This window comes from Paramormyrops kingsleyae, chromosome 25 (genome assembly GCF_048594095.1).
Source record: "Paramormyrops kingsleyae isolate MSU_618 chromosome 25, PKINGS_0.4, whole genome shotgun sequence".
NCBI lineage: Eukaryota > Metazoa > Chordata > Actinopteri > Osteoglossiformes > Mormyridae > Paramormyrops > Paramormyrops kingsleyae.
In genome coordinates this window covers 25331830-25356584 of record NC_132821.1, presented here as the reverse complement: position 1 = coordinate 25356584, position 24755 = coordinate 25331830, and the positions used below count along the sequence as shown (strand labels likewise).

Below are 24755 nucleotides of genomic sequence, written 5' to 3'. Positions count from 1 at the left end.
ATGGCTAAAAATGGGATCTAAAAAGTCTTCAGTGCATTGAACAAATGAAAGCAGAGAGGCATTATGGGATAGCGAAGATCACCCCCCCCCCCCCCCCCACTGTTGACAGACTGCTGGGTCTGTGACGTTTTTGAGCCCTGATGTAAGGAGAGGCAGAATGAGAGGAGAGGTCGAGAGGAAGACTACGTGAGAGGGATGGACGCGGGTACGAGGAGGCAGGGGAGGGGCGTGAGTCACAGGGAGGGCTCTGGCGACCGACGCTGATGATTCACTCGAGTGATCGACGGAGTGTGGCGCATTTCTGACATCGGCACGGCTCTCCGGACAGGAAGCGATGGCGACCGCGTACTTTTGTACGGCCCCGCCTCGATGATGCCCTCCTCCACGGAGGGGCTGTAGCTGACGGGTGACAGCCGCGTTTCGGGCATGTTCAGGGTTCTGGGCATCACCTGCGACGGATCCTGGAGGATGAAAACAGACAGACATGAGGGTCAGGGACATAAGAACTGGCAGGGGAGCATTAACCACGAGCCGGTGCCCAGCCTGCCCCAAGGAGACCCAAACAGGGGATTCGGAAACCCCCCCCCAACCCCCAGCTTGTCAAGCAGATGTGCATTGATCCCCTCCCAAACAATCATTATTGTGGTCCCTTTTCAATCACAATCACGATCTCCCCCGTGAACGTGCGGCGAGATGGACGAGTCCCTAGGGCACGCAGAGGTCTGCAAAACAGACCAGGAAACAGGCAGTGCAGACAAATCGATGGCACAGGAAACAGACGCCTGGCGAGAGGTTCCTGACAGGTCATCGCTCAATACGCGTTCCAGACTCTGTCACATCGCTCCAGTCCCCAAAGGGCCAGCGGCAGCACCAAACACTGGATGTCATATCTGTCTGTACTATATGTTCATTTGTCCATCTACATTTGCACATTAATTTATTTACTGGATAGTTTTATCCAAAGTGACGTGTTTTTTGATAAAATGGGGTCAGTTGGTTTAAAGGCCTCGCTCAAGGGCCCAGCGGTGAAATCACTCAACTGACCCCAGGGATTCGAACCTGCAACCTTCTGTTCACAGATATGGCATCCTAACCCACTCTAAACCGCAAACCTTACTCCCTTCCGCTATCCACAGGCATAAGTGAAGAAGGGAGATCCATTACGCGGCACGAGAGGCGTCTCACGTTACCACGCCACAGGACGCCGTAGCCGCGGAAACTCCAGTAGAGACCTCCCCTCTTTCCATCTCCGCCTGGGCCTTGCAGAAAACCCAGAAATCACCTCGACCCAACGGGCTGCGCCCACAGAGGGCCCCATCACATGGAAACCAAAGATGAGGGTTGCCGTTCTTCTTACTTATTAATCAAGCGCAATAACACCTCCCGGCTCCTGCTCACCCCGGAAAATCCCAAGACAGGGACAACGTAACCCTCCTCTACGCATCTATTCCCAGGATGCTAATTAACGCAGTAATTGGGCCGACAAACGGTAAGACTGCTAAAGCCATCGTCTCCTGCCTCTCCTCGGCGGTAAACATAACTACGTTTTTTTTTCCTGTTAATTATTCTGTTTCTTCGGTAATGATCAGGGTGGGAGAAATATTGTGACGGGTGTTTTGCTCATTGAGCCGATTGCCGGGGGATGCTCAAGGAGGTCATGCTCCGCCCCCCCAGGGACCCACGTGACCCCGGGATCATGAAACAAACAGCCGGCGATACAACACGCAGAATTTATGTATCGGCGGTGAGGTTTCTAAGCGACGCTTAGCGACAAACGTACGTCTCATCGCCCACGTCACGGAATGCGACTGACAGCATTAAGCTACATACAGAGATTCCAATAAGCTCAGCACTACACCTTTGATACAGCCATGACCTCACAGCCCTATTTGATTCTTATTGGCCGGATCCAACATGCTTCAGCAACCCTGTAGAAAGGCCCCATGCGGCACATCTCCCTCTCTTCCTGAACCAAAAACCATGTGATCTGTAGCATCGCAGCCAATCAGAAGTTAGTTAAGGCAATTTCCATCTAAGCCCTTGCCAAGTGGCTCACAGAATCGGGACAGTGATGTCAGCTCTCTTAGCTCTGCCTGCTGGGGGGGGGGGGGGGGGGGTTACCCTTAGCTTAATTTTAATTGCACTGAACCACCCCCGTGATGACGCCATCCCAGGGGAGGGAATTAAGCGGGCGGTGGAGACACTGAACACATTATAGCAGTGTTGGTGTGGTGCTCAGGTCTCAAACAGAATGGACAAGATGCCCATGATTCATGCATGCATGTGCTCCTCTTATCTGTTTGTTCCATACAGCTTCTCCAGTTCTCTCTGCAGTTTTTAATAACAACAACAACAATAATAATGACACTTTATTGATCCCTCGTGAGGAAATTCTATTTTCGCCTACTCTCTCGCTCTCCAATGCACACACACGCACGCACACACACAGGAGAGCAAGCTTGGCATCAAATAGCATGGGGTTAAGGCCCTTGCTCAACTGCCCACAGACATGTGACTAATCTGCTGAAGCAGGGCTCGAACCAGAGACCTTCCGATTGCAGACATAGTGGCTTAGCCCACTGAGCCACACGCTGCCCCCTACAGTTAGTCCTCCAAATCACCCTGACGGTACACAACTGTTATTTTTAGTTTGAAAATCATTTGCCATTTATTTAACAATAATAAATCAAATGGAGGGCCGATTAGATGACACTACTGTGACATCATCTCTTACGGTTTTGGATTACATTCAGAATCTAGGCCCTATTATCCAACTGGTCAGCCTTCCAAACCAGTGACCTTTAACTGGCATGACAAGAAGAAAATGGACCTTGAGACCAGATAACGCTACAGTACTACTGTAACACAAAAGGCAGTTTGGCCGGAATACCAGTGGGATAGAGAGCGGCTTGGGTGGATCTCGACGAGACCGAAGGGAAGCAGCACTGGATGGCTTCCTGGAGCAGAGGGGACTAGCTGGTGCAGGACACCCCCCCCCCCCCCCCAGGCTACTGCAGGGCTTACCCTCTGGAAGACGTCATCATGGCCATCCTCAGCGTCGCCGTTGCTGGTCACTGGGATCTCAGCTGCTGTGCCTCTGGGAGAATCTTCAGCCATGACACTTCTCTGCTTTAAGACACGGGGGGGGGGTACTGTTAGTCTTACTTTTCAATCCTGCCCCTACTCCTCACCTGAGCAAACTTCAGTATTCTCTCCTTCGCCAATCACAACCTATGTGGCACCGTGTTTGGTGCATACATACTCTGCATGTATATGCTGCAATTAGAGGTCCAGTACAACCCTGAGCTCCTCAGCAACAAAAACTAGGCATGTCCAACCCATAAGATCTACTTACTGCTCACAGAAGACCTCACGGCTTATATTACAGAAGACAGGCAGCTTGCAGTATTCTTCAGTAGCTTTACGTTGTCCCGAGGACGTGCATAAGTAGCCCCGTCACTAAAGTTACCCTGACAAACTGACCCTGCTAGTTACACCCATCTGTGGGTATATACCACCACCTAGTGGCTATTATTTGCCGTCACCTATTGCATCGCAGTTGCCATAAAAACGTTATCCAAAAAAAATTGCTCCCAGTGGAAATAAATTGTCCCATTCGCTCATACTTATTCATTACCCAGAATGCCCCTCTAGCCAATAGACGCAGGTTTAGGCTCGGCTTAAAAGAGCCAGCTGGACGCTCCGGTTGGCTGAAACGAAACGTGCGGCAATGGTAAGATGAATCCGAATTAAAATCACCCAAGGACCTGGTCTGGATGACGTAGATGTTCCCACAGCAACTCTTCAAAACAAACGGCCAGTCTTAATGGTTCAGCCACAAGCGTCCCCCCCGCCATCTCCCTTACCACAAGCCAGATCCAGATGGGTAATACCACCCTGGCCCCATAGCCAGGAAATGAGCAGCTACCTGAGCCGGCAGCAGACCTTGGGGCTACCAGGACTCTGATGTAGATCCCCACAGCTCCTGCTGAGGTTCTGACTTGGAGAAGAAGGCAGATCGTAGACCAGCACGATGACTCACCGAGGCTGGAGTCAAAAGCGGAACCTGGGCATCCATTTCTCCCATTCGTTATCCATTTCCCAGTGACCGATTTCATACTCCGTCCTGAAGGCTTAGTCAAGCCTTGGGGATAACTGCTGCACGTACATAATCCCTCTGACATCAAACACTGGAGCTTCTGAGACAGCGACCAGGCGTATGCAGCAAAGTCGATCCCGTCTGGGTCACCGAGGGGCACGACACCATCACCGCGATCTCCCCCCCCCACACGTCTCAGAGGGTTCAATCGTGTGACAATTCACTGGCTAAAAAAAAACCAAGGAGCGGAGAGCCAAAGACATTTCTAACGGAGAACTGCGAAGGGTCCAACATCATCTTGGAGTAGAAATCATAAAGCAGGCCTGAAAACTAATCAGCCCCTGAAAGAGGAGTTCTGAAAGGCAATAAGCCTTGAGTTTCCCGTTCCGGGCTGAGAAGCTCTTGGGAATTAAAGGCCCAGTCTGTTTATAACTGTAAAGCTCCAGTAAGCTAACAGTCAGTCTGTCTGTCTGTCTGTCTGTCCTTTTAATCAAAGAGGCAGGAAAACAACAATGTGACCCCTACAGAAAAAAATTAATGCTCTCCCCAAAAGCAATTGCCTCTATCAAGTGTTTAATAATGTAAGTCGTAATGGGAGACAAGAAAAGCTGACTGGTGTGGGGGCAGGGTAGATGGAACGAGCTTGGAAAGACGACTTGGTATTAAGGACAAATGTTAATAGCATTAAGGAGAGGGAGCGCCTAGTGTTTAGGACAAAATCTAAACGCAAGTCAGAGGCGCAGAAACGCAGCCAAGGGCCAGCTGGGTTCAAACGAGTACACATGCGCTCATTTATATACTCGCAATAGCTTGCTCTTGAACTATTTTTCCTGAACTTAATATCAGGTTCATTATTGCTTAAAAGGATCAGATCTGCAAAAAATATACAGCACATGTTCCTCTACTAGCCTGACGCCTTTTGACCTTCCCCGAATGTTCTTATGCTGCACCTGAATAGTCTTATTAGGTTCTTACTTTATTACTAGTTGTTATGTAGTTCCTGCTCAATTCTGCTTACACTCATACCTGAGCCTTCAATGGAATCTCAGCCTGGCTGCACTTTCGCCTAGTTGACTCCTCAACAGCCCGTATGTTTGCGATGTGCTACACATATATTTTCATAATATTAAACCGGCGTCTTGGAACTTGGACTTTCCAATTCCAGCTTAAACTTTGAACCTCATATAAATAAACTGGTAAAGTTCGGCTTTTATCACTTTTATCACAAGGTTAGAGCGTACCTATCTTTTGAAGAAACCGAACAGATCGTTCATGCTTTAATTACGTCTTGCCTGGACGATTGCAATGCCTTATTTTGCTACACTGAACAGCTCTTCTATTGCTACATTACAGCTACATTACTTACAAGATCAAAGGCTCGTGAACATATTACCCCAATTCTGGCATTACCTCACTGGCTTCCAATTCAATTTAGAAATTATTTTAAAATTTGATTAATCACTTTTAAGGCCTTGCACAATTTGCTCTTATATTTTATAGTTTATCTTTTCATTTTATTTGACTGTTTACTTGGAATTCTGTCTCTGTGACTTTATTCTTCTGTTGGTCCTGCCTGTTATATTATGAAGCACTTTGTGCCGCCTCGCATTGAAAAGCAGATAAAAGTACATTTTATTATTTGCCTCACTTTACACATCGCATTGTACAAAAGTGTCTTCTAACTACGTTAAATGAAACGTCAAGATCCCCTGCAGTACAGGCTGCGAGTGAAGGGGCCACCTGAGTGGTGACATCATCGTCAGCTGGCCTGTGCTGAAGATCTGATGACGAGCAGAACCAAGTTCTCCAAGGCCACGAAACTAGACCCGCAGGAACTGGCGAGGAAAGAGATGAAGGTTCCCACTGGGATCACAGGGATGAGGTTCGCACCCTATCTGACCAAACACTCAGGCACGGTTAATTAGACCGTGTTTGCGATCACTTCCTCGTTCGAGGCACAGAAGAGAGAACTGAGCACCACAGCGGTTATTATCACAGAACCCAACCACTGCAGGAGACCCGACAGGCCCCCCGTCTACATACACAGCAGATCCTCTTACCGCCGTCTCCCTGGTTACCGATTCTCCTCTCGCTAGTTCCAGGCCGCGGCGATCAGCGAATGCGTTTCACCCAGACGACAGTCAGCCGTTGGCTTTAAAAAGGTTACAGCGCAAATAAAGAGCAAAGAGGGGTTTGTGTGACTTCATTCAGAAGCGACAATAAGGACGACGAGCTACGCCCAACAACCGACACTCAACTAATCCAACATAGCCCGGAGCCCTCAAAGGACACACAAAGGAATTTTACACACTCCCTTATGCCCAGAGTAACTGACAGTTTACAGTTTTCTGCCCTTTTCCCCATGAAGTTTATTTTTCTGAATGGAGTTTCTTTTTACTGAAGAGAGAGCAGTGCGAGTTATGGGTGAAGCCCGGGTCCACAGGGAAGGCAGAGCTGCCATATGAACAGGATATACACCCAGACACAGAGACACATACACAAACATACACATACACGGGAAAAAAAAGGAAAAAAAAAACGGCCGTTGTCACCAGATAAAACCCTGCCACCCAAAATGAATTTCCAAAGAAGGAAAGCTACAGGCATACTCCGGATCAAGCTCGGATGCTCGGGGCTTCCCAGGCATTACGAGCTGCACCGCGTCGTTGATGTACGGAAGCCCAGAAAGACCAAAAAAGGGAAAATGTGAAAAGATGAAAGCAGCTGATCTGGAGATCCCACACCACAGATATGATTTTTTTTATGCATAAGTATCATCCAAGAATAAGAAGCTGAAAGACACAATGAATGAAAAAGGGCAACAAAAGGAAAGATGGATTTTTGCTTGGAATCACACTGCACTGTAGTTCATGATGTTTCTGTCCCAGAAGGGTTGCTGATCTGATTACTGGCCGTAGGAAGACGCGTCTTCTTTTGAAGCTACCAAACAGCATGAACCAGCGCTCAGTGCAAAAGTGAAGGACGGGCAGGTTTTTGAGGAAAGTGTTCGAGGACAAGCACGTCACCTTTGCGCCAGAGTCAGGGTCTTCGTTAACTCTCTGAGAATCGCGGTCGTCGACTCGAACGTCATCCTTCTGAACACCGTCAAAGCACTTCTGAACATTACCACCGTCCTCATTATCGCGACCATCGCCGCCATCCACACCTTGACGGTCTTCGGGTTGGCAGACCCCAGATTCTGCCTCAACACTAACTTCAGACATCCCTGGAAACAGACAGACATGAGGGCTATGAATATGTCCTTCATAATTCCCTGGAATAAGTTGTACTGGGGGGGGGGGGGGGGGGGGGCAAATGAGGTGAATGTAAGCAAGAAAGAGAGAACCCCAGTGCACTTTTGGTAAGAGAAACAGAACTTCACGTCCCAGTTGGACCAAGGGGTATATAAACAAGCTTGAATAGAGCCAGTTAAAAACAAACTGTGACATAATTAGTATGTTATTTGCATGTGGGTGAAAGTGACCAAGAAACTGAGTGAATGTTCAGCCTGCACATCTCCTGCATTTCCATTAAACCCAGGGCTACAGAATGCCAGAAACACACACACACACACACACACACACACACACACACACACACACACACACACACAGAGTACAGAACACTCATGAACACAGAAGTAACAGAGAACCCTGTGCTTCAACAAGGGCATTAGTGTGAACGACACTAAACAACAGTCTTAATACTGTTGATCTGCAGCGTGTTGGAAACATAACACAAGCTTCGGCAGAGATAGACAGATATTTTAATTTGTAACTGGAAAACGACTCACTCCCATTCCTCCACCCCCACCGCCGCAAGGTTCACAGTATTTGGGAGATCAACAGAAAAGCTTCTCTCCATCTTTGGATCTGAAGATGATTCTGTTCCGGCACGTTTGGCGGTTAACAAAAAAATAAATAAAAAATGTCTACCGCGCCCTCTGATGAAAAGCAATCGGCCTGTTGCAATTTTCCGACAGAAACGCTGAGACTGTAGCGGGCCCGGACATTCCTCCCGTGCTATACTGCAGGGCCTCGAGTTTTCAGGAAGCCAAAGAGCCCCTAAGGCTCCCCCACCAGGGGTCCAGATGACGGCCCAACCCAAACAGCCCAACCCAGAGACATATGCTACTACAAACATAATGCAGAAGCTGGGCCAAAGAACTATATGTTCTTAGAAAGCACTTAAATAACGGCAGCTTCTATACACTTTTTGACTAACGATCTGTTCCTCTTTCAGCACTTTACAATTTCCTCTCTGAGCAAGACTTGAGAATTAAGGGAACTTGGGTAACATTAATTCCGCTGAGCAACTAAACCAAACATCGTTAAATTTGTGTTTATGTCAGAAGAGGGAACAAGAGCACAGAGAGAACAGGCAGGGATATAAGAGAGGGTGCAATGCAGGGGCCCCTTAAAGTTTCCCCACACATGCTCAAAAATTAATGTGATGTTTAATAAACTGTTTAAAATTTCAGCGCAGTAAACCTTCACTGATAGTAAAAATGTGTGAAGCAGAGTGCGAAAGATTCACATAATTCAAAAAGATTAAAAGCTCCTTATCCTTCATATAGGAGATGACTGCATATTCTTACGTTTTAAATAAGTTACTTTACATAGAAAAATCTTGCGGCAAATCTATATCATTCCAGTACAAACCTAAAATTAGCTACATTTAAAGCATTGGGATAATTTGCAAACCATACAGACTATTTATAAGGTAATAGAACTGTTACATACATGTAAATGGGTGTGCAGACCTGCCCGAACTGAAAATCTCACGCCGGCCTGCTGACCAAAGTTGGCAACCCTGAATTATGTAACATAACTTCGAACATCAGATGTCTGCTAATAAAATTATTGGTTAATAATTTCCCAGGTGTTTCAATGCAAAACATTCTTAGGATATATCCAACAGCTCCAAAACACAAATATGTGCACTGTATAGTTGTACACTCATAAATGCGTGCATATATAAAGGTATATACCGATATTTTAGGTGTGTTTTAAGTGTCAGCCTGGGGGGAAACTTAACTCGAGGCACACGCCTCAAGGTGACTGAGGTGGAGACTCCAAGGCAGATCAGAACCTGTATACTGCAGATTCTTTAGTGGCATCATTCTATTGCGTGTCCTCGTCTCCAGAAACGTGTGGGGGAGTTTGGACAAACACATTATCCACTGCCGACAAAAAAAACTTCGTTGGCTGGAGTAAAGGCAGCCCAGGCACTCTCGTTTTCTGCACAAAAGTGAAATTACCCGGCCACTTTAGTACCAGACCCCATCGTGCACTTTTGGGCGGACAAATCCATAAAAACGACGTACAAGGAAATCGACCGGGTTTTTACTGCATGAAGAAGGCGACACGGGGGGCGCCGCTCGTCCCCTTTAAGAGCGGAGCAGGAAGCCGCCCAGCAGCTGACAGCGACACGTACACGGTAGTGGGAGCTCGGCGATCGAGCCCAAAACGGGGGCCCGACGGAGGGACGAACCCAAAACTGGGGCCCGACGGAGGGGACGAGCCGAGGCTCCACGCTCCGGCTCCACATCCAGCGGGGCCACCGGCTCAGTGGGTTGCTCTAGACCCGGCTGTCCAAACCCCAGGCGCCCATGACACTTGTTGTCCGTTTCCGCTGAGCCCCGCATTTCCCATCTTAACGTTATTAGGCACATCTGACTTCCCCCAAACTTTATAAAAGGTGGGCGCGCCCCGATCGTTGGGGTTCCGTGTACGTGTACGTGTAGAACAACGACAAACGTACCCGTAGCCACAGCTGATGGTTAAACCATCCACCTACAGAAATATGCAGAGAAACTTACCGTACCGGCTAAACTCGGGGAGGTGATCAAATTCCCCGCGAAAGACAGCGGATCAGTTAACCCCGGGGCCCTAATCCCGCTCCCCCACAGCCGGAGAACCTCTCTCAGAGAGTGTCTGGGCTCCAAGGCAACACATCCCCCCAGTTCCGTCACCTGCAAACGTCGATGGGCGCACTGACTCTTCCCAGTGCCGCTGTTTCTCCCCTCTTCGGCGTCGACGCTCCGTCTGTCTGCTGTCCGTATCCCGTGTTAGATTAAACTCTGCACCGACGCGGCGCCCATCTGAGTTTCCTACATACGGCTCGGCGAGAGTCGCTCAGACCCGGAAGGGGACGGTTTCCAAGCGCGAGCGCGATCGGACATCAACATCCGGCACTCTATTACGCCCCAATTTCTGCGCAGTTGCACCGGTTTAATAACGCCGTGGTCTCCATCGGCCTTTTCGCCGCTATGCCAACGCGACCGCCTTTGCTCCTGCTTTGGTTTCACAAGCAAACTTGCCGGTGAACTTGTTGGAAGTTTTTAATGCCTGGACTGAGCGGCCTGCGGGCTGTAGAGGGCGCTGTTGTCTATGGATGAACACTCGGGGATTGTTTGATCTTATTCGTACTTATGTGTTAAAGAAATCACTAAATGTGATAATAAACAGCTAATATTTGTTTTAAATGCAGTCACGTATCATTGTTCAGGCGGACTGTTGGCGCTGCAAAGTTGTTTGAAATTGAATGTACCATTTAATCAAATATAAATCAAATACGTGACCAGAGCCGAGGAAAATGTGGAGTATATGCAAAAAGTCTTGGGTTTTCGAAAAAGGAACAAAAGAAAAGGCTTCCTGTGTCGAGAACATTTACGTAATTCTGAACGCCCGGTGTGGGCAGAAGAACAAACTGTGTACCGCGTGCCAAGTATGATTGGGAAAAGATCTATGCTTGCCGTTTACGCTTAGAGGCAACAGATTAACATGACGTCATTCTCATACGTGACCGGGCCAGCGCGATGCGTCTCTGTAGTTCTCTCTATATTTTGCGTCTGTGCATTTAGGGGAAGGTTGTATTTTCACGTGTACAGTTACTGAATTGAAGGGGATTATAATGGTGGTGAGAAAGAGAAGCTGATATTTGGTTTAATTTTTTAAAATGCCCACATAGATATCCTCCATGGACCCCTTGCTCAGTAACTGTGTGGTGTTCATTGGTATTTATAAGATTGCTATGTTTGTAAGTAATATTTGGCCAGTCTAAGGATTTTATTACCTTTTTAATAAAGAATGCCATAATTCAGTCTTTTTTTCATGCACATTCCTGTCCTGTTGGTCTGGGGTACTCAAAAAAGCATTGAAGAAGGCCTTTGCAAAGTTATATCTGTACTAGAAATTGTCATGTCACAAACAGCCATCCATCACCAATGACTTACAGCAGTGTTTCTCAACCTAGTCCGCGGGGAACCCAAGACTCCACATTTTTTATCCCTCCCAAGTCCCAACATGCTTGTACCAGGTACCAGGTGTTCAGTGTCCTTCAATGACCAAGAGCTGGGTGAGAACAAAAATGTGAACTGTCTGGCGGACCCTGGAAACTGGGTTGGGAAATACCGGCTTACTGGATCTAGTACAGGATAATAATTGGGAGGGGGGATTGAGACACCACTTCAGCATAGAGAGACTGGGGGTGAAATTCACACCTCTACTCCTAGAGGTGTTTGACAATACTACTCGTGAAGCCACTGTAACACTAAATGTTATAAACATATTGCAGTGGTTGTCTGTCCTCCTGCTGAAGTTACAGTGGAACATTGACAACGATATTATGTTATAACTCTGCAACGGCTTTTCTTTGCAAATCCAATTATCTACCACTAGGTGGTGCTGAGGAACAGTTAAACTTTTTAAAAAGAAAAAAAAAACGACTCAAATATTTCTCTTCATAAGCACGCTTTGCTTATTTTTTTTAATCTTTTGCTGCAATCTTATGTGTATTTCACCAGATATCGTGCATATAGTGCACGATAATGTGCAGTTTGCGCATTTTTAATAATGCAGCGTTGCCAACTTCGGCCAGCAGTCTGGCGTGAGATTTTCAATTCAAGACAAGCCTGCACACGTATTTACATGTATGTAAATGAAGATAGTCTGTAGGGTTTGCAAACTATCCCAACGTTTTTTATGTAGCTAATGTTAGATTTACAATGAAACAATATAGATTTGCCGTTAGATTTCTTGCGTGAGTGTCACGCCAGGTGCGTGAGATCTGACAACCCTGCATAATTTCTCAACGCCCAAGGTAGCGCCAAGTGAACAGACAGGACAGTCCTTCAACACCAATTCATATTCTGAGTCCCTTGTACTAAAACGTACAACGTACTTCGCTATCTGACTGCAGAACAGATACGGAAACGGAAGATATTCATGAGTAGCATTACCGCCACAGCTTCCACATGTGCGATAATGGTTTAAAATTAGCTGTAAGTTATGTTCTGTTTCGACGTTTCCTAACCAATCATCGGTCGGTGGATGCGGGTCGAATACAGTATCCTCTCATTGTACTTTCTACATAAAGTATACTTTCACTGTACAGTATCCTCTCACTGTACTCTCTACATACAGTATCCTCTCATTGTACTCTCTACATAAAGTATAATCTCACTGTACTCTCTACATACAGTATACTCTCATTGGAAATCTTGGTATCTTCATAAAACCCAATCACATGTGGTTTAGGTGTACCATTCTGTCCGTGCGTGTGCCATATGATGTGCTGGTCCCTGGCCTTTCTTTACTGGTCTTTTTGGATAAGATTTTGGACTATAGCAGCCTGGCTGGTAATTTGAAAATAATGACTGAACAACAGCTCTCTGTGTTAACAGTGATCTTTGCCAATAGTGTACCAGAAATTAAACCAAAGAGCAGGGGAGGGGGGGATGGGGGTTGGGTCTGTAGCTAACCAACTCATAACTGTAATCCTCATGTTTTAATGTGCTTCAGTGTTTTTTTATGAACTGGGAGTAAAGTTGTATTTGTGGATGTGCTAATAAAGATAGTAAAGCATGTCACTCAGATAAACTTCTACCTAGTTGTGATCTTGTAACGGCTGAAAAATGCAGATTTACACCACTGGTGCCTCACTTCATCTAACGCAGAAAAAAAAGGATCTTGTGTGTCTTTGTGGAAATGTCAGATGAATGCATTTGTCGCCTATAAATAAAATCTCTTGACCATGAGTCAATCTGCAGCTGTGTGTTTTAATAAACGAGTTTAAGAGCTTTGCTCTGTTCCGAGACATAACCCACACACTTTATTCAGAGTTAAATATAGCTCAGATCTGATAAAATTGCAGAATTTGCCACAGTCAGCGATAAATTCTCACCATGTGAGCTCCGTATTTTACTTTATTAAGTATTTCCTGGAGGTGAATCAGCTTATGTTCTATGCTCTGGTGCCAAAAGCATACAAAAATAGAACCCACAGAAATAAACTGGTCCCGAAAGTGTCCTGTCTTGGCTTAAATAATCCCCTCCCACTTAATCATGATGGTGTCATGATGGCTTAACTGAAGTCGGCAGTTCAATAGTTTCCTTTGTTTTTCTTTGTTATTCTGAATTAAAGAAGGTGACACATGCCTCACTGTGTCCGTGATTCACTGGCGTGTACCAGCCTGATTCGTCTCACGGGCTGCTCCCAGATCACATGGCAACCTGTCCGTGCCTCAGCGTGTAAGTGAATAATTTCGGTGCCTCTACCATGACAGATCTGTCCATGGTGGAAGACAAGGGCATAGCTTTCGGTTGAGCATTGCGGGTGGTTGAGGTCTCCACCCATTTAAGGGGGTCCAGGGGGTGGTATTGGCTGGTTTTGATTATTGGGGGGGGAGTCACACCCCTCCATCCCCCTCCCATAATCTACGCCCACGGAGAAGATGTCATTTGTGTATTTGGAGCAAGGAGCCCCAACTGATCAACCCCCCCCCAGCAGATCAGTCCCCCCCTGCACACGTGCAGTGAAAGGAGAGGAGCAACAATCCCCATCAAGTACACTCCCATGTTATGTACATGCTTTCAGCTAAGGGTGTTTTTCTATAGCTGATACCAACGGATGAAAAGCCTACGAATTCTGACAATGCACTATCCATCCATCCTTCCATCCCTCTGTCCGCAAATTTTTCAATCAAGCACTTATCTAGTCCAAAAGCCCTAAAGTAAACCAGGATATCCCTCGACAATAACAATCTCAGTTGCAAATGGTTGTGTTTAAGCATGCAAACTGCACCGTTTATCTATCTTTTTCTTATTCCCAGCGAAAACAGAGCTCTTGACTTATCTTATGTCAGCTGTTCTGCTTTTTACAACATAGTGTGTGAATCTGATAATGATGCGCAATAGTGGACTAGATAGTTTTTGTTGAGTGGAATACATGCAAAGTTGCACTGAATTTTTTTGCCACTCAATGTCACCGGGAAACTTAAATACAAAAGAAGAACTGCATGTTCAGACTATTCTTTACACTTTTAAAGGTCTTTTAAAGTCGACTCTTCTCTTCAATGGATTCAGTGCTTGTTTTTTTTTCTTTCTTTGGCATGTCCGTGTACCTTAGCTGGGGGAATTTGAAGCGATCTGAGTCAGCTGCCAGGCCTGTGGCTACATGCTCGACAGCTCACAGCCTGATTGCATCACATCCGAGAGATCTCTTGTTTTTGCTAACGAGAAAAAAAAATGTAGGTGAGTCAAAGCCTAATCAGGAAACAGGAAGTAGAGGATGTCATGACAGCCACAGCGCAAGTCGTGGTTCAATGGCACCATGCCTGCTTCTGGTGAGGCTGGAGGGCTGAACGGGGGCCGCAGGATGACCCTACTGGTCCTACTGTTGACGGCCGCCGCTCTGGGCTCCGGTAGGTATGGAACGGCATTTATCCCGCTCAGGGACGACACGCTTCCGCCGCTCTCCCAGGGCAAAAGGAGATGAGGAGTTCAATGAAGGGGAGGATGGATGGGGATTTATGTGGTGTTGTGGTCGTTGAGCATCTGGTTTGTCTTTTTTTTTGGGCGGGAGGTTGAATTTTGGTGCTGTTTATGCTTTTTCTGTTTAATGGTGTCTTCTTTTATTGGTAAAAAAAAAATAATAACTTAAAATATACTTTAAATTTAGGCTATAAACCTACAGTGGTAGGCATCCTATATCGACGACCTTTAAGAGCCTCCAAAACGATTTCTTACATTTTATTCTTTCCTCGTATGTTGTTTTTTTTACCCATCACTTGTATTAGTGGGAAAGGGTCTGGGAGAAACATTTTAATTTATGATCTAAACTAATTTAGTCTTCACACTTTGTCACCAGCTGCATAAAAACCAGACATCCTCTTCGAGATTATAAGGACCAGCACGTCATTAGGAAACATTAACGCTGTTGTGGCGGGATCCAGCTGTTTTTAGGGACCCTGTGTGAAAGTGGTCATTAAAATTGTTTTAAGAACAATAGAATGGTCCAGCTGAGTCACCGGCGGTTGTCTTGTACCTGCCACTGTGAATGAAAAGCTGCCATACTTCGCCCATGGAATTAGTACGTTACCGTTAGTTTCCGGAAGGTAAACTAAAGATGGAGGTCGTCTTTAAATTAGAAAATGAACCAAAATCGTGTAATGTGTGGGTAAACACAGCCGAGGGAATCGAAACTCCTGACAGGATATTATGAAATATTGGGTCTGGAAAAGTTACACCCAGGATTTTGTGCGATGAATTAACTCGCCAGCTGCGTGTATGAGGAAATACATATGCCTAAATATTTACATCTCGTTACATATTAATAGTGCAGTTCTATAAAGTTATAAAGGTTCATCGTTTTGTGTGTTATCTGGTATATTTTAATGTAGTAACATTGTTAGTACAATATATTTTATTGCATTAATATTTGTTGTTTAAAATTTGTTGTTGTTCACTAACTTTAATCTTTATGCATATCCCCGATGTCTGGGGTTTCGTTAAAAATAAAACTGTACTTACGTATAAACATTGAAAAGGAACCAGTGATTTAAGTAAGGCTATTCGTTGTAGTAGAAATAACTTCTGTCGAGATGTAACTTCTGTAGCGTGTTGGTTTATTACTGTCAAGCGACACTGCGGAGGATGTGACACAGACTTATCCCGAATACAGCCTGCAAAGGACAAGAAATAAGCATGTTTTAAACCATCGTATATGATCACTTTTCTTAGATGGTGCGAATTGGGGTTTGCCACAGAAGCGAAAATCTGGCAGTTTGTGGAGTTGTGATGATGGGTTTCGGTTGGGTTGACACCTAGAATGCGTCTCTCTTGCTTCACTGCCTTTCTTGCTGTATGGTTTTTAGCTGACTAAACAAACACAATGAGGAGTTTTTCTGTTACTTTTCAGTGCTCGGCGAGCACCTGCCCACCGCGGAGAGTGAGCTGGAGAACCAAGATCCTGAGAACTCAGGTAAACTTTTGGCGGGAGGCGTTGTTTCTGCGTTTGGTGCCGAATTACGTAATGCACTTAACGTACGATGTAACAATCATATCAGCTGAGGCGACACCTGCCAGTAATAGTCCTGATTCATTTCATTTCGTTATGACGTAATTTTGCACGTGACTGTTGAATGCTTTGTTACAGAATCAAATTCATTTCTAACTATAGCATTAGTAAAATAGCTCTGCTGTTATATAGTCTAAAATGGCCTCCTCACTCTACCACCATTTTTCTGAAGCCATGGATGCAGGTGCAGAAGAGCTCCAGCTCCCCATCTCAGGTAAAGTTCAAGCGAGTATTTGAGGTCTAGGGGTTTGAAACCACAAGGCAACTGGTGGGTCGTAATCCGAAAGTGTGGCTGAAAAAAAAATTGAATTGAGACCTGTCACATGACCCAACTTGTGTCAGCATTGAAACTGGCTCTAAATGTTCTGTACCAGTCCCATACTGTAGCATGCTGTGACATACAGTAAATAAAGGCTGTTTCTGAAATGGTAGGTGAAGGTGACTGGCTTGACGGAGCCATAGGAGACGACAAACTGCATGATCACAAAGGCAGGCGCCCAAATGTTACTACCGGGGGTCCCGTTCAAGAGAGAGGTCAGTATCCTCAGGGGATGAAAGCTTTCTTATTGGCTGGCTGCTTCTGGTGGACTCTAGGCATGTCTAATGGCTAATGCAGCTCGACAAGTAGAGTGCTATGTAGTGATGGCCAAATGAAGCTTCATGAACCATTTGCTGTATTTTCTGGCCCCACTAGTTGGTGTTCTTGGTTTGCTTTGGTGCATGTCTTGAGGCATTTTTGTAATAGAGAGGACCACCTAGTGGGGTGAAAAAATACAGCAAATGGTTCATGAAGCTCCATTTCGCTATCACTAGCATTATGCTAACAACACAAAGGATCATGGGTTCAGATCACAGGAAATACACATATATTGTAACCCTTCCGTCTACTATAAGTCAGTTAGGATGAAAGTGCCAGGTAAATGAACTTTCTAGAAATAACACTGTTATGTTTCAGTCAAGCTTCCCAGCAGAACATGATTTTTCTTCTTACAAAATGACTGCGTTAGCAGCTCATTTTCGGACTGTTAATGGCAGTACACATGGAAGTTACGCAAGAGTCATTTGACTTGACCTCTCTAACAATGTAGGCTGTTATTTTTTATTCCTAGCTGGTCTCTCAAAGCCGTCGATCACTGCAGGGCCTGGCAGCAATCCTAAGCACGGGATGGATTTGAGCACCTTGACGATGGCTGTCCCACTGGTCCTTCTGCTGCTGGTAGCGGGCCTTATCGCTGTTGTCCTTGTCAGGCGAAGGCAGAGGAGCCAATTCAACAGCTTGCGTAAGTGTAGTCACGTGTCCTGCAACCTCCGCTTAACTGATGCGGCCCTGACAGCCAAAAGAAAATCCAACCAATTAACAGCTAATGCAGTGCTAGAAACTTGTGACTGGACAGGGAATTATCTCAAATTTAATAGCATTTTTAAATCGATTAACTGGCATCAACATTTAGGCTTCCTACAAGCCTTAAAATGCTTAGCGGGATGCACTGACCTATTTTGTTTTCAAGTTAATCAAGAAACCAGTGTTGTAAAAGTACGGTTTCTCTTTCAGATAAAACAAAGGATGAGGAATTATTCAAAGACAATGGCGAAAAGATTCCAATGTAAGTTCATTTAATGCTTCTGACTTGATTGGCCAATGATCTGTGTGTATTTTTATTCATAAAACAAGGCATAACCAGCGTGGAAGCACAGTACAGGATAGTGTACGCTCAGGTGCCTGTACGCTCCCACACACACAACGTTCTTACCGAGAACATTAGCTTTGGTTTGTAACAGGAATGATACACGCAGTGTCGGGGCCAGAACAAATCTGATGAAGGTTCTCATGACGACACAATTTGTCAGGTGGGGGGGGGGGGGGAAGGGGGTCAATCGAAACTGTAATGCTAAAAATTCCGGATAATTTTCGAAAATTTGTTTGTTTTAGGATGAACAGCTTTATTAAAATGACACTAAAATATAATAAGGACGGTGTTCTGGGTGGGGAGACACAATAAGGCCTTTGGGAGGGCATGGTTTGCAATTACCCCCCCATGACAGCGACCCTGGAGACATGGAGCTCTTGGGTTTTAACATAATATGTAGCCATCACCAGTAGTGTCATCTCTGTTTACCTGGTGAAATGAACCAGGTTCCTATCACGTGATACCCCCCCTTTGATTTCCTGTACAGCCTGTGATGGCAAGTGAGTTGTTCTTTAAACTACGTTAGAGGTAACTCACCAAGCTGACAGATTGAAGATGAAGTAATTTCTATTGACTAGTTTGTTTGCCATGTCTCGTGGTCTTCTGTCCCCAACTCATTCAGCGTTGCTTTGTTACAGTCTGGGTCAGGTTTCTTCTTGTTCACTTCCTGGTTTTGTCGGCAGGGGTGTGGCGGATAATTTCTGTAGTCAGCCTGTTTTGCTTAAGGAACTTACACTTTATATTAATTCTCGATCACGCCTGACTGTGAATCACGTTTAATTGCAAGACGCGGCCTTTTGTGACAGTTGATCGTGAGCGTGAAACTCTTTTTTTTTTGGAGGTAACCCTCTCGTGTTAAGAAAGCGGACGCTTTTGTATTTGTGTGTGACTTGTTTTTGACTCAAGTCCAACCACTGACGAATGTAACTCACTGACACGACTACGACTTGAGGCTTTTAAATAGAGTCAGGCTCTTTGTCTTGGGGATTTGCAGACGTAATGTTTCGTGACTCAGTTTGGGGTGTAGCTGAACCTGTAACGTGCACATCATCGAAAGTTTGGAAGGCCGTCGTGAACAGTGACGGACTGTCAGTGTCATAACTGAAGTCTCTAACGCTTCAAAGACCTGCGGCATGTGTGATATCCTGTTTGACGGAGATGCCTTTGAACCAAGCCATCTGTCTTTGTTTTGATGTTACTCAGGAATTGCCAGTTAGTCAGCTGCGTAGATTATACGTAGATTGCTTCAGCCCAATTATATTAATGAATTATAATAATAATATAATAATAGATTGCTACATATTAGTCAACTGGTGAAGAGAACATTTGTTGTGTATAAACGTATATTAATATTAAAAAATGATGTAACGTACTCCTGTAAAATTGATTGCATGGCCGTGTCTGTGGGTGTAGCACCCCCTTCTGGACGGCAGTAGCATTTCAGCTGGTTTGGACACACAAAGCGAATTGCTGTTGCTAGATTGTCCGTAGTGTGATTGTATGTGTGTGGATGTGTGTATCACTTGAATGACTAGCATCCTGTCCATGGCGATCACTTTCCTAGTGCTCTGTGCTGCTGGGATGAGCTCTATAGCCTCTCATAACCTTGTGCTGGATATGAGGTTGGAAATTGGATGGATGAAACATCATACATACAAGTTTTTTTTCTCCTGCTGTATCGCTGGACATTCAGCAGTCAAAGCGAGATTAAGTTGCAAGCAGGAGATTCGCCAGTCCAGTATTGTTTCTTAAACCCCAATTTTGTCTCTCCAGGCCTAAGTTTGAGGAAGACGTTCCATCTGTCCTGGAATTAGAGATGGAGGATCTGGATAAGTGGATTTCCAAAGACTGTGAGTGACCTTTGTTAGTATTGCAGATGCCAGAGTTTAGTTATTAACAATATTGTTTAATGTGAGTGCCCACAAACAACTACTAATATGTTTTATTACCTTGATCAAATAGTCCTCCTTTTAACATTTAATTATATGTATTTAGATTTGCAACTCACTACATTGCTGAGCACCAGATATGTGAGGTCTAAGCTCTGAATTTGTATATGTAGCAATCTATATTTATATATTTAAATTATAAACGCACAACTGTCCTGCAGTACAGTTTTCCGCCAGAAGAGGTCGTATGAATACTATATTTTGAAATATTGTAGCCAGCTAAGGGATTCAGTTCATCTGTTTTTTTCCCGAATATATGAAAAGCAAATCAGTGTGTGATATATTGCTTAGATTTGTACTATGAACTCTGTTTTCAGGGAATATAAGAAACATGAAAATGGGGGGAGAAAAACATTTTTATTTGAATATTTTATTGTCAAATGTCTCGTATTGGCCTCCAATGCATGGACATGCCTTAAGCAGACCTGGAAGCGTTTGTCATGTAAGCTAATGGCTTAATGGACTTGGATCCAGCTCTCAGCACCTGGTTTATAGGCTTGTTTATCTGTTTTTCACAGCTGTGGGAAGCGGCCTGGATTCCAGACACGAAAACTAAAGCAGCGTTTCAGGTGCGCATATCTTTTAAATTTTTGAAACACATTGACCCCTTTTTTTCCTCAAAGCTCGCTGTCACTGTTTCCGTGGTTCACTCGGTTAGGCAGCACTCCAGTGACGCTAACGTAACAGGAACCGGCATGTGGGGCGATTCGCTATCGAGACCCTCACCCTCGAGAGTGACTTACCAGACAGGGCAGAATGGGGAACGTCAAACCCATTCGTGTAACGCGGCGCAAAATGACATAACGTTTAGGGACAGACCTTTAGTGCTCTAACAGCCTCAGCAAAACGTCAGCATTATTTTTTTTTGTGTTATGTATTAGCTGATATAGCTTATTTGTATTTCTTCGCATTTTTGCATTGCGAAGCTCTGCCGTTCACTGTCCTTTGCTCCTGTTAGCTATGCACCCTGAACTGTGGCCCTTAGGTAGAAAGTTCAGGGCCAGAAAGTACAAATCCAGACCAAGATTTTCTTCCAACCAACCAGTTCAGTATAAAGAGTCAGTCACAGAGTACTCAGTTGGTCGGTTGGAACAAAATCTTGGTCTGGATTTTGGATTTGTACTTTCTGAACCTGAGCGTTACGCCTCTTAAGGTGCCCTTATGACCGAGACCCTGTTGCTTTGATTAGCAATCAAGTGCTTGTGGCCTGTCCGTCACCGTAGGGGGAGGGCGGGGGGGGGGGGGGTTGGTGGACAGGGACCTGTTCCACTGATCACACTGCAGGAGGAACATCTATACAGGTGTCACAGCAAAGGCCATAAGGCTATTTGTAAATGCATTGAACCGAGTAACTGAGTGAGTAATATTTTCAGTCATGAAGATTAAAGGTACCCCCCTTGGTTTCCTAAGCATTCATTATTCTCTTAATATTTCCTTTGTTAACTTGGCCAAATGTTGACAAAGGGATCATTCTTACCCTTCTGGTAGCTGTCGCAAGTGTGTCTAAAAGGCAGATTTATTCATGTATTGGAGTTTTGGCTTTGGCACCGTAATCCTCGCTCGGTGCTGGGAAGCGTTTGGTCTGTATGGTGCAGTTTTGAGAGTGTTAGAGGTACATCTGTACAGGCTTTGGCATAACGCTGCCCGTCCACCGACACAGACGCATTCAGCAAGCTTTGTGGCGACGGAACCAGAAAAGAAACAGCAGATTGTGCGAGATGCACAGTGTCCTGAAAAACTGGCCCGATTGTCCGTGGGTGGACACATGACCCCACTGCTGCCTGACACGACCACTGCTCTGCTCATGACCGCAGGCTCTGGGTGCTGACCTGAGCCCTGGGCACTGGCCTTGTGTTCAGTGATGTCTGTTTGAATATGCGTGTGTTTCGGGGAGCGTTTTGGGGGATGGTGCCGTATCCTTAGCTCTGTGCCTCTCTTAAACACCCCTGCAGTGTCCCATCTTTAGATCCACCCCTCTCTTAAACACCTCTGCAGTGTCCCATCTTTGGCTCCACCCCTCTCATAGATTTCCCTGCAGTGTCCCATCTTTAGCCACTCCCCTCTCAGACACACCTACAGTGTCCCATATTTAGATCCACCCCTCTCTTAAACACCTCTGCAGTGTCCCATCTTTGGCTCCACCCCTCTCATAGATTTCCCTGCAGTGTCCCATCTTTAGCCACTCCCCTCTCAGACACACCTACAGTGTCCCATATTTAGATCCACCCCTCTCTTAAACACCCCTGCAGTGTCCCATCTTTGGCTCCACCCCTCTCATAGATTTCCCTGCAGTGTCCCATCTTTAGCCACTCCCCTCTCAGACACACCTACAGTGTCCCATATTTAGATCCACCCCTCTCTTAAACACCCCTGCAGTTGTCCCATCTTTGGCTCCACCCCTCTCATAGATTTCCCTGCAGTGTCCCATCTTTAGCCACTCCCCTCTCAGACACCCCTACAGTGTCCCATCTTTAGCCACGCCCCTCTCATAGATGTCAGCAAGAGGCGTAGGCCTTCTGTTGGATGACATGTACTGAGGGACAGAGCAGCATGTCCCACATGAAATCTATGCATGGCTGTAAGCGGTTCCACAAGATGCTCTCACTCTCTGTCCACACAGCCCCCTGCAGAGACACCTGCAGCTACCCTGCCTGCTAAGGTACTGACACTCCGCTGTCCATCGCAGGGCCCCATGAGAGTGCAGTGGAGACTCCTTATGCTGCCCCATTTGGACTGGACAGACATCACGCCATCCTGAATCCTTCTGCCACCACAACAATGGCCTGCGGACTGCAGATTACCATGGATTACTTTTCTCATTGGCTGACTGGTACCACAAAGAGCATCGTGCTATAGTAAATGAAAGCAAATGGAAAGTCTCGTTAAAAGTCTTTATCATAATCACTTTACTTCCTGTTTTATTAGTATATTCGTGTACGAACACATCATAACAAAACAGTGGACATTAGGTAATACATCTATTTCCGTTCATAAAAACATTCAGTTATAAAACTTAAGTAGATTCTCATAAAAGGATTTTGCCGCGGAAAAGGCGGGGGGGGGGGGGGGGGGGGAGATTTTTTCCTCTGGTTTTTATTCTTTACTCCGGAACCTGCACAGGGAATGGTCGGACATGATGTTTCCTGTGGTACTGGATATGTCGTATTCTTGGATAGCGTTTGTACAGGGACCTGGCCGCTGTCGGATGGGCGTGTGGGTGTGTGTATGCGCTTTTCATTACTTACAATTCTTTTAAATGTCTTCGCCATTCAACCTTCAGGAGAAGAAAATAGTGGACGGGTGGTAACTCCGTGTGCCGCTCTCCTGTTTTCTGTGCTGCCAACTTCTAAGTACCATTCCACGTGTCTTTTTGATATAAACAGGATAATAAAAAATATCTTAGTAATATAGGAAGATGGGTTGGGGAAAACAGTGATTTGTCACGTGGGTCGGATATACATTAGCAAATGTAACTCCCCGCGGAGATAACGTGCGCCGGTTTTAGCGGTGCGATGTGCGCATGTGCGGTGAGCATTCCAGCCTCGTCCTCACAGAAGCATGCCGACGTTGATCATGAATGCAATGCTGTACCGTCGGCAGTATATCACCTTTACCGGTTACCGGATTTGGGGGAGATGAGAGTTTGTAACCTTGCCTCTAAGTACGAGAAAAACCCTTAATGTTTTTTCAGTCGCATATATTTATAAATGTATTAAATTAGGTATTTTACCTTTTTGCCGCTCTGCCTAAGCTTTTATCTGTTTTTGCATTTTGTAAATTAAACTCTTCAAACAAAAGCTTTATATTTTTGTTATTGTAATAGCTTGTTTTCATACGTAATAATTAATTTGGTGCTATAACATTATGCTACTCATGAAATTTGATGAGACGTGGGTTTTTTTTTCGGAACAGCTAGGCCGTGAGCGAACAGTGTAAAAATGCAGGTCACATCCAAATCTGCTGGACGGCTCGTAAACGAAAGGTTGGCGAACATATCTGGCTGTCTTTCTACCTGGACGACCCATCTTTTCGCCGGGTGTCCAATGTCCCGTCCCACGTCTCTGTGTCACGTGAGTCTGGCAGTTAGCGACTAACGTCCCTGCCCCGAACCCCCCCCCCGCCCAGATCCCTTACGTCTCCTTGGCCTCAGCTGTGCATCATTAGGTCATAATAGAGCTCATAAGATCAGAAAATGGGCGCGGGGACAGGGATCCTCCAAGGCAATGCATACCATTAGGGGCTATATGACATAATGAATAGGGTCAATATTACTTTGATCCCAGCTAGGTATGTACAGGATTCTGGAGAGAAAAAAATCACCAAGATCATTACTCTTCCTTCAGTGTGCCATCATAACAGTTGCATCTGTGAACTACTCAAGGCAATGTTCCACGTTGTCTCTGAACCTGATGAAGAAGCCTGTCATATAGATTCCCTAAAACTGCCCATCTGTGTCAGATGTGTTCGCCTGAATTGTTTCTGGAAAGTGTTACCATGGTAAAGTGTGATTTTTTCTTCTTCTTTCTTTTGTCCCAGGTAATAGCTTTTCCCTGGGGAGTATAAAAACAGCAAGTGTTCAGAGTTGTTTGAGCAGCCCTATTTTTTAATAAAGCCGTATCTTCAAGTCCTCCCAGCACGCCTCATCCCTCAAGTGTACACA

The 24755-nt window shown here is 45.5% G+C and overlaps 2 protein-coding genes across 8 annotated transcripts in view; one reads left to right on the top strand and one right to left on the bottom strand.

Annotated features, from left to right (window-relative positions):
* Positions 1–10460, bottom strand: part of arfip1 (ADP-ribosylation factor interacting protein 1 (arfaptin 1)) — an 18362-nt gene extending 7902 nt beyond the window's left edge. The window contains exons 1-4 of one of the 5 annotated variants that reach the window (XM_023799296.2): positions 10074–10460; positions 7126–7325; positions 3025–3129; positions 350–461 (exon numbers count right to left, since the gene is read on the bottom strand). In XM_023799296.2, the coding sequence (XP_023655064.2) occupies positions 350–461; positions 3025–3129; positions 7126–7323 (415 nt within the window). In that variant the 5' untranslated portion in view covers positions 7324–7325; positions 10074–10460. The remainder of the gene's footprint in view (positions 1–349; positions 462–3024; positions 3130–7125; positions 7326–10073) is intronic. The other 4 variants (XM_023799297.2, XM_023799298.2, XM_023799301.2 and 1 more) reach the window with 4 other exon arrangements.
* Positions 10461–14630: 4170 nt separating this feature from the next.
* Positions 14631–23158, top strand: tmem154 (transmembrane protein 154). Of its 3 annotated transcripts, none has more exons than XM_023799101.2 (9): positions 14631–14803; positions 16300–16362; positions 16631–16672; positions 16891–16992; positions 17598–17738; positions 18011–18062; positions 19920–19996; positions 20614–20664; positions 22782–23158. In XM_023799101.2, exons 1-8 carry the CDS (start codon positions 14713–14715, stop codon positions 20649–20651), a joined length of 606 nt encoding a protein of 201 aa, XP_023654869.2. In that variant the 5' UTR covers positions 14631–14712; the 3' UTR covers positions 20652–20664; positions 22782–23158. The 3 variants fall into 3 exon arrangements, with proteins under 3 accessions (XP_023654869.2, XP_023654868.2, XP_023654867.2); XM_023799100.2 differs by having other exon boundaries at positions 14633–14803; positions 17568–17738; positions 22716–23158; XM_023799099.2 differs by having other exon boundaries at positions 14634–14803; positions 17568–17738.
* Positions 23159–24755: the final 1597 nt, after the last annotated feature.